Source organism: Lepidochelys kempii, chromosome 12 (genome assembly GCF_965140285.1).
Source record: "Lepidochelys kempii isolate rLepKem1 chromosome 12, rLepKem1.hap1, whole genome shotgun sequence".
Lineage (NCBI taxonomy): Eukaryota > Metazoa > Chordata > Testudines > Cheloniidae > Lepidochelys > Lepidochelys kempii.
The window spans coordinates 1,631,547-1,645,428 of NC_136391.1; the positions used below are offsets into that span (position 1 = coordinate 1,631,547).

The window sequence follows — 13,882 nt, forward strand, 5'->3', positions numbered from 1 at the left end:
TGCACCAGAAAGTTTTATTGCTACAACAAACTCCAACTAATGTGGACACAATTAGACTGGTATTCAAGTGAGCAATTTCTGTATGAACCACACTGGTATAAGGTCCGTTATATGGGTAAAACTGGGTCCACCCTGAGGCTTTTACCAGTATTATTATTGTGGTAACAACTCACAGCCGCCTCTGGCATCATTCTAGCAGTAAAACTTGTAAGCCAGCCCGGCCAGAATGACTTGCCCAGGGTTACACAGGCAGTGTGTCAAAGCCAAGAATCAAAGCCCGATCTCCTGGGTCCGGGTCCAGTGCTCTGACCACCCAGGCTCTGTCACACTCACACATCCCATCTCTCTCACACACGCGCACACCCCACCTATCACACACAGCCCCTCTCTCTCTCTCTCGCTCGCTCGCTCGCTCTCACGCACACACCACCCATCACTCACACGCCCAGCCCATGTCAATCATATACACACCCAAACCCCGCCCCCCTCACACACTCGCACCCGCCCAGCCCGTCTCTCTCTTACACACGCGCGCGCGCTCCCCGGCTCGGCTCCCCCGCTGGGCTCGGCGCCGCCCCCCGCTCTCCCGGCCGCGGCCGGCGGTGGGCGGCGCTGGAGGCGGGCAGTTCCCTGGCCAGCCCGGCGCGGGCGGCCAGTCGGCCGGGGGAGCGCTGCGGTGCGGAGCTGCCGAGCCGAGCCGAGCCGAGCCGGGCGGGCCGCGCCGCCTGGGCCCGCGGGACGATGCGCTGACGGGCCTGGGGCGGGCAGCCTGCGCCGAGCGCCGGGATCGCGGCTGTGCGGCCGGCGGGGCCCTGCCGGGGCCGCCCGGGGAAGATGAACTACCTGGTGAGTGCCCGGCCTGCGCCCCGCCCCGCCGGGGCCGGGGCCGGGGCCGGCCGGAGCCGCCCGCTGCGCAGCCGGGGGAGCGGACCGGAGCCCGGCTGGAGCTGGCGCTGGGGTCGGTGGCTGGGGGTGCCCGGAACGGGGCCTCTCTGCCCGCCCGCCGGGCCCATCCCCGCTGCCTCCCGGCGCCCCCAGAGCGCCCGCGGCGGCCCGGGGGTGTCGCGCTGGGGCGGCTGGAGCTCGGCCCGCGGACGCCGCCGCGCGGAGGCGGATTCCCAGCCCCGCCCGCCCGCCCCGGGGAGCCGGACCCAGCTGCAGGGAGCTGCCGGGCGCCGCCCCCTGCGCCCCCCGCGGGGACAATGCGGAGCCCCCCGGCGCTGGGAAGCCCGAGGCCGCGGCGAGTTTCCTGCTCCCGGCTCGCCCGCTGGCCGGGGCCCCAGGCTGCCTGCGGTTGCCGGCGCCCGCGGGGCCGGCCGGGCTGTGCCCTGTCCGCTGCGGTCCGGGACATTCCCGGGATCGGCTCTGCCGGCCCCGGATCATGCCCCTCTCGACGTGGCACGAGCCGCCCCGCGTGGCTCCTGCGGATCCTGAGCTGGCCCCGGGCCGCCTCCCTGGCGAAGCCAGGGGCCAGGGCGGGCGCCTGGGTGTCAGCCATCCACAGCTGGCTCTAGTGCGGCCATGCCAGAGGGCGTGCGGGGGGCTGGGTTTTTCTCGCGGTGGGGGGCTCCGAGTGGCAGGGCTGCGGAGAAGTTGTCACAGCTACGGGCAGGGGCTGGTTTCTGGGCCGGGGGTCAGGATCTGGCCCAGCAGCCCGGAGGGGGTGGGGGACGGTGTTTCCGAGGTGTGGAGCTGCGCCTTTGTCCTTTGAAGGAGATCTGAAACAGAAACCAGTGGCTAAATCCCCTGGGCAAGGCTGTTGCCGGCCTGTGGCTGCTCAGGGACCTCCCTGTAACGAGTTTGTTGGGGTCTCAGGCCAGTTCCTGGAGGACCTGGCATGGCCTGCTCTAGAGCCCTCCATTTGCTCCCTTTGGTGCCCCCTTTGCCCCCGTGAGCTCCTCTCCCCCAGTGTCAGGGCAGGCACCTGCTGTACTTGCCCCTTGCATGTATCTGCCTCATGCCAGCAGTGCGCTAGGGTCCTGACTGCTGGCTACCGTGGCAGCAGCGGGTGCAGGTTTGCTTGGTGCTGCCCCTGCCCTAGGGGTGTGTCTGGGATGGGAAGCCCCAGCGCTGTCTGCCCAACATTGCAGTCCGCTCCGTGGATGTGGGTTTACAGCCTGGGTGACCGACCCAGGTGAAGGTGACCTGGCTGTGACATGGGCAATTAGCTGGGCTAACCTGGGAGGCCAGGGGGCATATTTCCCCCATAGGATACCCTCTCCCAGCAGCAGTATGGACCATTGCCCTGCCCCAGGCTAACATTGGCACCTAGCACCTGCCAGCCCAGGATCTCAAAGTTCTTAACGAGGTGATGGCCACCATCTTGGCTGAGAGGCCAGGACTCAAACTGATCACCTCCAGGGCTAACTGTGTGTGTCATGTTCTCCCATGACACTCAGTACCTTCATCTCCCCCATAGGGAGGGTCAGGGTCGGTATCCCTGGTTTACAGATTGGGACCTGCGGCTCGGAGAGGAAGTGACCTGCCCGGAGGTTGTGCAGCACATCCGGCCAAGTGCCTTACTTCCAGGCCCTGCTCTCACCACTGGCCTGTGCTCCCTCCCTGACTCGGCCTCGTCTGGGATAGCACAAGACTCTAAACAGGGGGCATTGCTCCCCGCTCCCACCCTGCTGGTGTGTTCCTGGGTTACCCTTCAAACCCTGCCCCCCCCTTTTCTCTCTGCCCCCCAGGGAGCCCTTCCCACCACCGTCAGCTCCCTGTCATTGGGCTGCGAGTGCCCTCTGGTGCTCAGCACCACCCCATAATCAGCCAGGAGTGGGTGCCACAAGGCACTCCCAGCCCCTCTGTTGCTGGCCCCAGGAGCAAGGGCCCAGGCCCAGCAGCACCCAGACCTCACTGGGCCACAGGGGCCAAGGAGGCGGGCCTGGAACCAGGCAAGCTGAGCTGGGAGTCTGGGGTCTAGAAGCATTTTACCATCCAAAACTGAACAGCTGGGCCTAGCAGGAGCCTGGGACTGTGCAGACTTGGGGCAGTGGGGCCCCAAGGCCCATCAAGGACGGGTGCTAGATTTCGCCCTCCCAAGGCGAGGTTTACCATTGGTAACTGAAGGAGGAAGGAGGGAGCCGTTCCTGGGAAGAGGCCAACTGGGGGTGAATAACTGGCATGGCTGGTGGTTCGTGTGAGAGCGTAAGTGCTGTGCCTGTGCACGTCAGCCGGCCCCAGAGCACGTCGTTAATGATTCACCCAGCCGATAATCAGCGATCTCCAGGCCTAGCTGATCCGGCTGTGTGAGTGCAGTGCAGGGCTGGGAGAGCGGAGTGAGCTCCTTTCATGTCAGATTACAAGGCAGTGCTGAGTGGGGCGGCCGGAGCAGGGAGCCATGCGGCGCTAGCAAACTGTGAGAAGAGTTGCCCTTGTCTCACCTGCCTTCCGCAGCGGCTCCCCTGGCATGCAGGTGGCATGCCCCTCGGGGCAGCGCCTGCACCTTGGGCTGGTGCTGAGCCATGCAAACCCACATGGGCCAGGCCTAGTGAGCGGGATCTTCCCCCAGGGCAGTGGTCTGTACACTCCCTTGCCGATCAGCGCTCCTGTGACACGGCACGCTATGGGCTCTCATCACAGAGCGGAGTTCTGCGGTCTGGGAGTTTGTGGCTAATATACTGACTGGTCCCCTTGCTCTGTTTAGCAGTTCTCTGTTTAACCCCTTCACACCCAGATTTGCCCAAGGTTTGCTTGAGCAAGAAGGATCAAACGAGTAGCACCTAGTGAGTGGAAAGGTGGGGTGGGCTGGTGGAGGGGGTGGGAGCCTGGGTTTGCTCCTGGCTCTGCCAGTTGGGTCCATTTCTTCTCCCATGTTTTGCCTTGTTCAGATTGCAGGCTCTGTGGGGCCAGGACTGTCTGTCACTGGGGGTACATACAGTGCCCAGCGCAACGGAGCCCTGAATGCGCTTGTTACCATAATACACACCAATAATGAAGGGGGAGTTTGGGGCCTGTTGAGTTGATGGTCCCCCAAATGGAATCCATTCTTCTGCCTGGGCAGAGACGATAGACGCCTGTCAGAGGGCACGTGTTGGCTGCTAAGAACATGAGAGCGGCCAGACTGGGGAAGACCAATGGCCCACCTAGCCCAGTGTCCTGTCTTCTGACAGTGGCCAGTGCCAGGTGCTTCAGAGGTCATGAACAGAACAGGGCCATTGAGTGATCTGTTGTCCAGTCCCACCATTTGGCAGTCGGAGATTTAGGGACACCCAGAGCATGGGGTACAGGGGAGGGGAGCGACTCCTTTCATGTCAGATGACCATCTTGGCTAATAGCCATTGCTGGACCCATCCTCCATGCTGTACTAGCCCTCGCCAGCTGCCAGCAGCTGCCGTGTGTGGTGTGTGGCTGTAAAACCAGGTGGCGTGGGGTTGTTCCAGGAACAGGGCGTGGCAAGTGCTGAGCTTATCTGTGTCTCTGCCTTTCGCTTTGCTGGGAAAGTGTCGCTCCCAGGACCTGGCTCTCCTGGCTGCCCCAAGGGAGGGTGAGGTGAGTGCTGGGTGTGAGGCTGAACCACAGTGCAGGCTGGGGAGGGACCTGCCATTTGTATGCCCCAAGGGTGCAGCTGCTGCACAAGAGCCTAAAATTGCTGGCGTGGGGCCCTGGGCAGGTCCTGACTGGAGGCTGAGCAGCACCCGCTTCGTCTCATTGGTTACCCTGCGCAGCTCCCAGTGGGGCTTGCTTCCAATCTCTGGGTAGGGCTCATGGCAGACCCCTCAGAGAAGGCAACCAGTGTGGCTAGTCTTCACCAGACAGCCAGGGAGAGCCAGTCTTGGTGAGGAAGGATGGCACAGTGGCTTAGTGTCCCAGACTGGGACTTGGGAGACCTGGGTTCAAATCCCTGTTCTGCCACCAACTACCTGGGTGACCCTGGTCAAGTCACTTAGCTGCTCTGTGCCTCAGTTTCCCCATCTGAACAATCAGGGTGTAGCGGGGGGGCAGCTGCCCCACTCCAGTAAAACGGGTTAAAAGCTGGCCTGGAGAGGGCTGTGGCAGGGAAAAGCTAGGCTGATTGGGGAAGCAGCCACAGCTGTGGCCAGCTCAATTAGGTCCCAGCTGGCCTGATAAAAGGGATGTGGGTCAGAAGTTGGAGGAGTCTCACTGTAGCCCTGGAGTGGGAAGGGCTAGCTGCCTGGGAGCAAGGTACCTGAAGAAGGGGAGTGCTGGGGAAAAGGGCAAGAGGAGCTCCAGCCTGGCAACTCCCCTGACTGCAGGCCTTGTTGAAGGCCTATGGAGGTACTGGGGCTGCAGAGGTGTAGCCTGGGATAGGCAAAGGCAGCAGGTCCTACCCCCTTGCCAATGATGAGTGGCCATTACAGACTGCAGTCTGCCCCAGTGAGCGGGGGGCTAGATGATGACTGGCAGTAGCCACTGAGGCAAGGTGGATTTAGAGGGTTGGGGGTTTGCCTGGGAGGGGAGACCTAGAGTATAGGGGTACTGCTGGGGCAGAACACCAGGGTAAAGGGCACAGGGGTCTGGGAGGGACACAGGGCCAGCGGCAGGCGAGACACCAACCTGCAGAGGGCGTGCTGTAAGCTGGAAAAGAGCTAATTCCTAGATGATCAGCAGGAGGCGCTGCACCGGTGAGTTGTCCCTTTGCTACAGATGGTGTCAGGGTTCCCTCCCCCCGCTGAACTGTGGGGTACAGATGTGGGGACCCTCATGAAAGACCCCCTAAGCTTATTTCTACCAGCTTAGGTTAAAAACTTCCCCAAGGCACAAATGCTTCCCTGTCCTTGGATGAGTACTGCTGCCACCACCAAGTGAGTTAGACAAAGATTCAGGAAAAGGACCACTTGGAGTTCCTGTTTCCCTAAAATATCCCCCCAAGCCCCTTCACTCCCTTTCCTGGGGAGGCTTGAGAATAATCTACCAACCAGATAGGTAAACAAGGTGAGCACAGACCAGACCCTTGGGTTTTTAGGACGCTAAAAACCCATCAGATTCTTAAAAAACAGAACTTTATTATAAAGAAAAAGTAAAAGAAACACCTCTGTAAAATCAGGGTGGAAGGTAACTTTACAGGGTAATAAGATTTAAAACATAGAGGATTCCTCTCTAGGCAAAACTTCAAAGTTACAAAAAACAGGGATAAACCTCCCTCTTAGCACAGGGAAAATTCACAAGCTAAAACAAAAGATAATCTAATGTATTTCCTTCCTATTACTTACAATTTGTAGTCTTAGATGCTTAGTTCAGGTATGGCTTTAAGAGATGTATTTTCCCTGCCCTGGTTCCTCGCTGACTCAGAGAGAACACACAGAAACACAGAACAAAAATCTTCCCCCACAGATTTGAAAGTATATTCTCCCCTTATTGGTCCTTTTGGTCAGGTGCCAACCAGGTTATCTGAGCTTCTTAACACCTTACAGGTAAAGGAGGGATTTTATGCTACCCTTAGCTGTATGGTTATGACAGAGGGTAATAGCATGGGCCTGCCTCCTAGGGGTTTGGGAGGTTACATATGGGCTCAGGTGCTGTGGTAGTAGGGGCCAGATAAATACCATAGATAAGTGAGCACTTGAGGGTTTATGCGCTGTGTTGGACCCTCACCTGGTCACTTGCCAGAGGTGGTGGAGCTGAGCTGAGGCCACTGGGAGGTACTTTGGGCCAGTCTCATAAGGCAGGAGGTCACCTGGTCAGGGCAGGCTCTGCTGTGGTCTAGGGGGGCAATGGCCAGAGGGCAGGCGTGGGGAGGCGGAGCTCAGCGTCTGCTGTGGTGTGGGACAGGACACACCTGGTGTGGGACAGTGCAAGATAGGCCCTGGTGGACCCAGCGCTGGGGGCAGAGGGTGAAGAGACCAGGTACGGAGGCCAAGGAGCAAAGGGCAGAGCAGCTCCTGGGACTGCTCTGTCCTCAGGGGCGGGGAGGGGAGGGGAGGCAGCCCACACAGCTCACAAGCCTCTTTGCGAAGATCTCCACTAGAGCCTCCTTGCAGGTGCTGCTGCTGCAGTGACGGGCCGCAGCTCGTGTGACGGGCCTAGTTCGGGGGGAGTGCTCTGCCCCTTGCACACAGTGGCTGCCCAGACACCTGGCGGCTGCCCGCTCCTATCCCTGAGAGGGACATACTCTGATGGCGTGATGGTGAGCAGACTGCAGGCCAGGGTTGCCCCAGTCCCGGAGGGGTAATGGGGGGAGCAGCCTTTCCTAAACAAGGGTCCCACCCCTGGGCAGCAGTGTCTGAACGAAGCCCAGGGCTCCTGGAGGGCTCAACTCCAGGCAGTGAATGTGGCTGTGGGTGTGAGCCCACTCGTGCCAGGGCATCCCCAGGCATGGGTGATCAGAGACTTGGCTCCCCCATCTCTGTGTGCGGCAGCTGGGACTGGGTGCTGCTGGGGTGGGGGCAAATGGTACCTGGGCAAGACGCCCCTGGCAGACCCCCCACGGCCAAACTGCAGCCGGGAGGGAGCAGAGAATCCAGGGGGATCCCTGAGCAGGAGTTGCCGAGGCCCTTCCCTGCCTGGCGCTGGACTACGCCTTGCCCACGGTGGGCACTGGGACCCAGCACCCAGGCTCCACGTGCTCCTAGCCTGCAGGCGCAGGGCAGGGCCTGTCTGCAGGAACAGCTCCTGCTGCAGCTGGCGTGCTGAGCTCCAGGGTCATGTCTGGGCAGGACGAGCCGGTGGGGGGGTGGCACTCCCATCCGGCTGCCTCCTCGCTCACATCAGCTGGGCGCACCTGGGGCTGGGTGAGCTCAGCCTGCAGTGCCCACCGGATGGCGCTCTCCCACAGGAGTCCCAGCTGTGCTAGTGCTCTGGGCGGGGGCCTTTGCGGGTGGCTCTGGTGGCAGGTGTTTGTATGTGGGGGACGAGGAGGGAGCAGCCGATGGGGGAGGACAATAAATCTGCAGCAGCAGCAGCTGCTCTGCTGGGCTCCTCCTGCCAGTCAGATGCAGGGGGGAGTGGGGAGGGTGAATACAGTGCTGTGTCTACACAGAGAGCAGGGCCCAGACTGTTCTGGGAGCATCCGAACTTTGGCCTCAGCCCTGCTGCGGCAGAGGAGAGGGGCCCTGCAAGGGGCTGGGACGGTTCCCCAGCTGCCATGGGAAGAGCACGTGGCTTGGCTGCTGTGATCAGCACCGTGGGGTGCTGCTGGGTCCCATCTACCCAGGGTGGGCTGCGTTAGCCAATGAACCTGGCTCGCAGGCTGCTCCTGGATCCCGCTGGGTGAAAGGCAGTCATGTCCGGAGGTGGCCTTGCAGCAGGAGGTTGTATCGTGACTGCGGATCTCCCAGTGGCCTGGCAGCTGGAGCCAGCCTGGTGTCCGGGGGGTACCTGCCCTCACCTGCCCCCGGGGAGACAATCAAGGGCTCGGAGAAACCCCTGATCAGACCCAGAGCGTTGTTAGATCCCATCTCTAGAGCTGAGTCCGGGGAGCCACTTACAACACAGGGAAACACTTGTGTAGAGGGGACCTGGCCACGCTGCCAGCACTAGGCCAACCTGGTCACCGGCATGTGGTTCGGTCCATGTGTGATCCCACTGGGAGCAGGCCAGGGCACCAGTGGGTGCTCATAGGGATAGTGAGGCCTGGCCCCTTGCAGTGGGTACCCCCCAGACACCAGCTCCGGAAGGGGGCAGATCAGTTGCCAGGGTTTGGAATGATTTGGGCCTCACTTGTCATCATTGCAAAGCAAGACGCACATGAACCCACCCACCCGCAGGCGCCCCACACATGCACCCAACTGGAGTCCTTCGTTGGGGGCTGAATCGCCCTGGTGGGGCTGGGCAAGCTAAGGGCAGCCCAAGACACCGTTGCTCTGAGTTTCCCTCTGCTCAAGCCTGCCTCTGAGATAGGCCCAGACCCTCTGCTGCCGCCCCTAGCACGGCACAATAGGCTCTTCAGTCCTTCGTCCCCACCTGGCAGCCACTATGAGCACCCTGAAGGGGCAGGGGCATCACCTGGGCGTGGTCAGCAAAGGGGTTCTCTGCAGCTCGGTGCCCAAGGGAAGGGCTAGAAACCAGTCATGGGAGTGGTAGAGTGGGGAAAGGAAATGCCATTATGAAGGTAACAGACCTCCCCGAGGGTCATAGCACTGGGCTGAGCCCCAAGCTGCTACTGGATTGTGTGCGCTACTGCCCTCTAGTGTCCAGAATTGGGCCTGTTTGGCAATATGCCATAGGCCCTATACTGCTAATGGCTAGTGGAGAGTTTCCTGTAGCTCAAGTGGCAGAGTCCTGTGCAGGAGATTCTGGCTTCTCTCACCACTGCGCCCAGCATGTCCTGAGTGGCTAGGGCGGGCAGCGCCATGACAACCTTCAAGTCTTGACAGTGGGGGAATTGTTATGATACCAAACCCAGTGGAGGCTCAGGTCTTTCCCATGGGTTCCTTCTGCCCCGTTACCACGAGTGCAGTAGTGTTCTCCTCCTGGGAAGCTTCCAGTCCTGTCATATGGCTGCTGTGTTCAGGGCCTGCAGCCCCATCTTATGCGGGGAAGGGGATGGCAGAGGCCCTGGGTTACCCTCATTGGGTTGGGACCAGCCCAGCGGTGTGGCATATTGAGGCCCCTCGCCTGAACTCGGAGGTGAGGGGGACTCCCCTAGCAGAGGGACTGGCTGGCTGGCTTAGCAGGTGGAGGATTTACAGCCTGTGAGTTTGTCCCTGCTCTGAGACAGCCAGCAGTGTTTGGGTGGCCATGTGGCCCAGCCAGCTAGGAGCCAACCTGGCCTCTGGTCCCAGCTCTGCCATTGACTCACCTGTGACCTTGGGCAAGTCTCTGAGCGTGTGAACCGGGCTTGCCAACGCTGGCGTCCCATGTAGCTCCATCCCAGGGAGGGGCGTGGTGTTGTGCCCGATGAGCATTGGCTGTGAGGGTGTCTGTGTCTGTTAGTGCTGGGATCTCTGAGAATTGGGGTGGATCCCAGCACCATGCATCTGGGGAGCTGAAAACGGTTCCTTAGCCATCCTGGGGAAAATAATCATCCTTGACTATTGCTCTGCATTAATCTCAGTGCACTTTGCTGGGGGTCAGTGTCATCTCCATTTTACAGCTGGGGAAACTGAGACACAGCGGGGAAAGCTGTATTTATCCCTCTATAAATATATCAGAGGGATAAATACCAGAGAGGGAGAGGAATTATTTAAACTCAATACCAATGTGGACACAAGAACAAATGGATATAAACTGGCCACTAGGAAATTTAGATTAGAAATTAGACGAAGGTTTCTAACCATCAGAGGAGTGAAGTTTTGGAATAGCCTTCCGAGGGAAGTAGTGGGGGCAAAAGATCTATCTTGCTTTAAGATTAAACTCGATAAGTTTATGGAGGAGATGGTATGATGGGATAACATGGTTTTGGTAATTAAATATTCATGGTAAATAGGCCCAATGGCCTGTGATGGGTTTTTAGATGGGGTAAGATCCAAGTTACCCGGGAAAGAATTTTCTGTAGTATCTGGCTGATGAATCTTGCCCATATGCTCAGGGTTTAGCTGATCGCCATATTTGGGGTCGGGAAGGAATTTTCCTCCAGGGCAGATTGGAAGGCCCTGGAGGTTTTTCGCCTTCCTCTGTAGCATGGGGCACGGGTCACTTGCTGGAGGATTCTCTGCTCCTTGAGGTCTTCAAACTACAATTTGAGGACTTCAATAGCACAGATATAGGTGTGAGGTCTTTTTTAGGAGTGGTGGGTGAAATTCTGTGGCCTGCATTGTGCAGGAGGTCAGACTAGATGATCATAATGGTCCCTTCTGACCTAAATATCTATGAATCTATGAATCTATGAAAGTGACTTGCCTGTGCTCACCCAGCAGAGTTGGGAATAGAACCCAGGCTTTTCAAGTCCCAGCCGACTGCTCTGTCCACTAGGCCAGGCTGCCTTCACCCTTCTTGTGTTTCCCCGTTGTTGGTGTCTCAGGAAAGGGGTACATTTGGCCAGTGTTGGCTTTACCATGGCATCAGTGGCTCCATGGTGCCGGGCCCACACTCAGAAGGGGCCCTGGTGTCAGGACCGTGGCCCCAACTCCCCTCCCCACTCTGCCCCGAGGCCCCACCCAATGCTGACTCCTCTTCACCTGCCTCCCCACTTCTGGCCCCTGAGTGTGGGGCCAGTAGTGCAGCTGGGTTGGGCGGGCTTCTGGGGCTCACGTCCCAGTGATCTGATCCACTCTCCAGCATGGCTCTGGCTTAGGCAGTCTCTGCTGCCTGCCATCTGTGGGGCCTTGCCCACCTCCCCAGGCCAATCTGCTTGGGACCAGGGCATGGGCAGGGCTGTCTTGGGCAATGCATGGGTCTTGGTTGGCCCCTCCAGGCAAGTGGGTCCTGAGGGAGCCCGGCCCAGGCAGGCCCCACTCCTGCTTTGTCCTGGCTGATTGCACTGCTCCTGAGGGGCCAGAGCGATCCCCGACCAGCCCCAGCTGTGCTGCTGTCTCAGCCCACACATGGACATAGTCGCTTCCCAGCAGGAGGTGAGTGTGGCTGGGGGACAGGCAGGGTGTGGGGGAGTGGGTCTCAGGGGGATCTGGGGCAGGGGTCTGTGTGTGTGGGCGCTTTGGGCACTGCGGGGGTCTGTGTCGGGTACTCCTGGAGAAATGAAAACAGGTCCCCCTGCAGATTTCTTTGCTTCCTTTTAGAAAGTGAGGGAGAAGAAAAGGGAAGCAGCCCTTGGGAGGAGCGGGGGGACTGGGAATGCCTGTGGGCATTGCCCCCAAACAGAGGAAGGTGTGGGGGGCACACAGGGTCACATGCCACTGCCCCCCCTTCTGTGAGTGCCGAGTTGCCCAGCTGAAAAAAGAGGGTGTTGCTCCACTGACTTTGCAGCTGGACCCCAGCGTCTCGGCCTCCTGCTGGGTGAGCCTCCTCCCCCCGCGCGTTGGGAGCCCCCTGTTTTCGGTGTGACAGAGAGTGACCCCTGTGGGGCGTGGCAGGGAGCAGGCTGGGGAGGGGATGGAGCGGTGGGGATGGAAGCAGGGGGGAGGGGGAAGGAAGTGGGTGGGAGGGGGACGGAGCGGTGGGGAAGGGACAGGTGGTATGGGAAGCGGGAGCCCGGCATGCAACATCCCATCAGCAGCAACTGGGACTCCCCCATTAAGCAGGCCCATCACACCCCCACCCTGACAAGCCCCATCTCCCCTGCACCTGGACCACTGGGATGAGCCCCCCACACACTCCCACTGAGTCCCACCAGCTGCACTAGGACCCCCACCCAAATGAACCCCACCTCCCCTGCACCCAGACCCCCCAGCTGAGCTCCCCACACCTAGATACCCCCCGCTGAGCCCCAACCACCTTCACTTGGAAGCCCCTGCAGAGTCCCACGGCCCCTGCACCTGGGACATTCCCTGTGCATCCAGATCCCCCACTGAGCTGCCCGCACCCAGATTGCCCCACACAGAAACCTCTCACCCCCACCTGGATCCCCCCCCACTAAGTCCCTCTGCACTCGGATCCTGCTGCTGGGCTGAGCCTGCTCACCCACCCTGGTGCGCCTGGCGCAGAGGGGCAGGGCTCCAGGGTGTTTCTGGGGCAGGCCTGGCCCTTTCGCTGTGTCAGGGTCGGGTGCAGCCTCACTGCCCAGTCCCTGTCCCAGGGCTGGGGGAGGCTGCAGGGTGATCTCCCACCTCCATGCAACCGGTGGCCTCTGCTCCTCACTGCCAGGCTGGAGCTTCCAGATTTATTGGCAAAAAAAAATTGCGGAATTTTAAAATATTGTGTGCGGAATGAGGGGGGCGCTGGGCAGTGCGGGGGGCGCTGGGCGGGCAGTGTGGTGTGCAGGGCACTGTGCAGTTTTGGTCAGAGGCCAGCAGGGAACCTCTCTGGGTGGGGGATGCTGGGCATAGGGTCAGGTCTCAGTGAGGGGGTGCTGGGCATAGGGATCTGTGGCTGGAGGTCTCTGGGCGAGAGGGTGCTGGGCATAAGGGCAGGGCACTGGGCAGGCTGGCAGCACAGGGCTGGGCGTGGCAGTGTGCGTCTGTGGCTGTAAGTATGTAAATGGTGCCCTCTTGCTGGGCTGCACGGAGCGCGGCTGCTCCTGCCATGCCGTGGCCTGCCTCATTGTCCCCGGCCGGCCCCTCGCTCTGGGGACCGACCCCCCCACCCCACCCCATGCCATATTGCTCCCAAGGGGGCCCACAAATATGTTGGGCGCTGGGCCCAAAAAAAGTTAATCCAGCCTTGCACCTGGCCCCGACTCCCTGCAGTGACTCCCAAGTGGATTCCGCGCCCCAGCGTCTGGCTGCCTTCGCCCGGCTGTGTCTGGGAGTGACACCAGTTGGCTTTGGGTCGGCAGCACAGGGGGAATCCTCAAAACTGCTTAGCAAACAGCCCTGTGGGGCTCAGGCGTGCCTCAGGCCTCGCCTGATGCAGCCATCCAGCAGAGCTTGGAGCTTCTGCCCAGCAGTGTTCTGTGCCCCAGGCTTGTCCTGGGCCAGAGAATGAATGCACCCGAGCAAGGAGGAAGAGGTGAAGGATTTCCCTGCAGGGCTGCAGATGCTCCTCTTTTGAGAGCTACTGGACAAGCCCTGTGGCACAAACAGACCAGCTGGTTGAAGCAGGTTAGTTGCTGGTCCAGCTCACCATGGGGAGGGGCTGCTATGGGGCCAGCCAAGGGCTGGGGAGTTGAGCTGCGTCGTGAACGTCTGGCGCTGCCCCAGGTGGAGCTCTGTGCCCAGCTTTGCTGGGTGCTGTCTCTGGGTCAGGTAGGATCATCCTGGTAAGAACTGTCCCTACCTCTGGGACTGGCTGACTTGCAGGGTTGGTGATGAATTCCAGAGCTCCTCCAAGCCAGGTCAGGACTGAGATCCAGCCCAGGGCAGCTGGGCTTCCAGGCTGTGTGTCACGAGTGGGGAGGGTCTCGGAGCAGATCCCTGTCACTGAGACCTTCACCGCCACAGTTGGCATCAAACTGGTCCCTTGTGGCAGCCAAAGCAGAGGGGGCCTG

The 13,882-nt window shown here is 60.3% G+C and overlaps 1 protein-coding gene across 3 annotated transcripts in view; it reads left to right on the top strand.

The window, feature by feature from the left end:
* Positions 1–638: 638 nt before the first annotated feature.
* The window catches only part of BCAR1 (BCAR1 scaffold protein, Cas family member), a 40,470-nt gene continuing 27,226 nt past the window's right edge, over positions 639–13,882 (top strand). For 2 of the 3 annotated variants that reach the window (XM_073307053.2, XM_073307055.2), the window contains exon 1: positions 640–846. In XM_073307053.2, the coding sequence (XP_073163154.1) occupies positions 835–846 (12 nt within the window). In that variant the 5' untranslated portion in view covers positions 640–834. Of the gene's footprint in view, positions 847–13,882 lie in introns of all 3 variants that reach the window. The other variant, XM_073307054.2, reaches the window with a different exon arrangement.